Source organism: Cotesia glomerata, linkage group LG8, assembly GCF_020080835.1.
Source record: "Cotesia glomerata isolate CgM1 linkage group LG8, MPM_Cglom_v2.3, whole genome shotgun sequence".
NCBI lineage: Eukaryota > Metazoa > Arthropoda > Insecta > Hymenoptera > Braconidae > Cotesia > Cotesia glomerata.
The window spans coordinates 17810070-17813625 of record NC_058165.1 but is presented as its reverse complement, the minus strand read 5'-3'; the positions used below and the strand labels follow the sequence as shown (position 1 = coordinate 17813625).

Genomic DNA, 3556 nt, shown 5'->3' with positions numbered 1-3556 from the left:
TCGGTAGTCTGGCGCTCCGTTTACAGCGGATTTGAACGGAACTTGGCGCCAGATTCTACCGAATCTGTGGATCTTCAGAATGAAATAGTAAAGAAATTTTAAAAGTGAAAAAAAAATAGTTGAATTTTAATTTGTTTAGTACAATATTAATTTATTATTATTTCAGATACATTGTTTAATTATTTCTTCAAAACTTTATTATTTTTTTTTGTATAATATTCGTTTCTTCTTACGAGTAAATAAAAATTTTACTGAAAAAAATAAAATATTATTCAATAATTTTTTTATAAAAAATATTTTCAGAATAAAACAAAGAAGATATTTTTAAGGTAAAAAAAAAATAAATTTTTTATTTATTCAGTGCAATATTAATTTATCACTATTTCAAATACATTGTTTAATTATTTTCTCAAAAATTTACTATATTTTACAAAATATTTATTTTTTCTTAGTATTAAACAAAAATTAAAAACAAACCAATAAAATAAAAATATTAAATTATTTTTTATAAAAAAAATCTTCAAAATAAAACAAAAAAGAAATTATTAAATTAAAAAGATTAAATTTCAATTCATTTATTAAAAATTAATTTATTATTATTTCAGATATATTGTTTAATTATTTCAAAATTTTATAATATTTTACAAAATAATTATTTCTTCTTCGTAGTTAACAAAAATTTTACTGAAGAAATTAAATAAAAATATTTAACAATTTTTTTATAGAAAAATTTCTTGAGAAAAAAACAAAGAAGAAATTATTAAGGTAAAAAAAAATAATTAAATTTTAATTCGTTCAGTAAAAATCAATTTATTATTATTTTGTTTAATTATTTCTTCAAAAATTTATAATATTTCACAGAATATTTATTTATTCTTAGGAGTAAAAAAAGGAAATAAAATAAAAATATTAAATAATTTTTTTTACAAAAAACATCTTCAAAAAAAAACAAAGAAGAGATTGTTAAGGTAAAAAAACTAATTAAATTTTTATTAATTTATTAAAAATTAATTTTTTATTTTTTCAGATACATTGTCTAATTATTTCTTCAAAAATGTATTTCTTCTTAGTATTAAACAAAAATTAAAAAACAAAACAATAAATATTAAATAATTTTTTTATACAAAATATCTTCAACATAAAACAAAGAAGAAATTATCAAGATAAAAAAACTAATTAAATATTAATTAATTTATTAAAAATAAATTAATTATTATTTCAGATATATTGTTTAATTATTTCAAAATTTTATAATATTTTACAAAATAATTATTTCTTCTTCGTAGTTAACAAAAATTTTACTGAAGAAATTAAATAAAAATATTTAACAATTTTTTTATAGAAAAATTTCTTGAGAAAAAAACAAAGAAGAAATTTTTAAGGTAAAAAAAAAATAATTAAATTTTAATTAATTTATTATTATTTCAGATATATTGTTTAATTATTTAAAAAATTTATAATATTTATTTCTTCCAAGTAAAAAAAAAATTGACTTAAAAATACAAAAAAAAAAGAAGATCATGATTTAATAGAATTTTTAACTTCAGCAGAAGAAGCTTGAAAAGCTTCGTCCATAACTTTATAAGTTTTCTCCATAACTTCATCAACGGAAGCTCCATCAGTAGAAATCGCGGGCAAAGCAGTAATAATAACCTTTCCCGAGTCAAATCTTTTTTTAGTCTCCAAAAAATACTGCGAAGAAAACACAACCGGCACAATATCAAGTTTCGCATTTACAGCCATGTGAAAAGCGCCTTTTCTAAAAGGATTAATCTTCCCGTTATTTCTTCTGGTGCCTTCTGGGAAGATAACAAGCTTAGTGTCTTCTTCTTTGAGCTTACAAGCGACGGCATTAAGATCAGATCTTGCTTTGTCGGGATTTCTTCTGTCGATACAAATAACTCCACAGAGCCAAAAGACAATTCCAATTGGCCCGGTTAGATAAAAAAGCTCTTTCTTCGCAACAACATTGGCTTTGCTTATCAAAGGCCAGAATTGGTGCAGCCCTAAGACGTCGACGGCGCTTTGATGATTCACAACAATAATACAAGCTTTCTTCCTCAAATTCTCTCTGTTCCTAATTTCCCACGTGACTCCTAATAATTTATTGATGTAACTGCAAGCTTTGGCTACTATTACGCAATTTCTTACATCGCGTGGGCGGAAGATAAATATTGGGATAAGTAGAGTGGTTGTTACGACAAGAAGCCCGTAATATATAAAGAATTTTGTGTAAAATTTCATAAAATTGTTCTTTTTATATAAAATTAATAATCCGATAATTAAAATTGCTATCAGAGTTTCTTTTAAGTTCATTGCCACGTTAATTATTTTTGTAAATGTCGAAGCGCACTGACTGATTAGCTTAATCGGTTAATTTTTATATTACTAATTTCGCTGAACATTGTACTTTTAAGACTGATAACAGTATCTGTGTATTTATCTCTCGCACGACTACTGAATTAAATCAATCGATTATTTTCGGTGGTTATATAATATTTGTTTAGTGATTATATTTCTTTTTTTGGTCGATTTTATGTAAACATTCACTTTTAATTTTTATTCTCGGTCATTTATTATTTTTTAACAGGAAATTATACATCATTAAAAATATATTATTTCCTTAATTAAAAATTAAATTTTCTTTAAATAGTTTATTGATTTGTAATAATTTTAGATACATTTCTTCTTTAAATAATTAACTAATAAAAATAGGCAGTCGCTTTGCGACTGCCGATATTTAAGAATTCATACGAAAATTTTGGATCAATAATTTTTTGATGATAATCACACTAATTTGGGTACTTTTTAAATAAATTTTAAAAATAATAGCGCTATCACAGGATCAATTATAAATAATTTAATTTAATTTAAAAAACTCATTTTATTACATAAATAGGCCGAAAATAAAGTTTTCCATATTCTTTTAATTATATAGATTATTTGGTACTTTTTATCATAATTAGTTCTTGGTTTTGCCGCTAGGTGGCTACGCTTTCTCGCTACTAGAAAAATCTTCCTGGGGGTATATATAAAGACAAAATTTTTTTTCTTTCATTAAAATGAATTTTATCAGCAAAAAATCCTTAATATTACTCTTATCAAAATTTTTTAATATAAAAAATTAAAAAGACACAAATTTAATTCAAAATCTTTCTAATGATACTAAATTTAATTTAAAAAACTCATTTTATTATATAAACACACCAAAAACAAAATTTTTTTTATCCTCTTAATTATATAGATTAGTATGCACTTTTTTATTAGATATTAGTTCTTAGTATTGCCGCTAGGTGGCTACGCCTTCTCGCTACCAAAAACATCTTTCTAAGTGGTATACGTATAAATACAAAATTTCCTTTATTTTCTCAATTATTTAGATTAGTATACACTTTTTTAAAGAAATTAATTCTTGATTTTATCGCTAGGTGGCTACACATTTTCACTATCAGAAAACTCTTTCTAGGCGGTATATATAAAGACAAAATTTTCTTCTATTATTCAAATATTCATTATTCAAATGAATTTTAACATCAAAAAATCCTTTATATTAATT

The 3556-nt window shown here is 22.4% G+C and overlaps 1 protein-coding gene across 1 annotated transcript in view; it reads right to left on the bottom strand.

Moving 5' to 3' along the window:
* LOC123270184 (1-acyl-sn-glycerol-3-phosphate acyltransferase alpha-like) overlaps positions 1–2244 on the bottom strand; it is a 4818-nt gene extending 2574 nt beyond the window's left edge. The window contains exon 1 of the mRNA XM_044736128.1: positions 1543–2244. Within this exon, the coding sequence (XP_044592063.1) occupies positions 1543–2244 (702 nt within the window). The remainder of the gene's footprint in view (positions 1–1542) is intronic.
* Positions 2245–3556: the final 1312 nt, after the last annotated feature.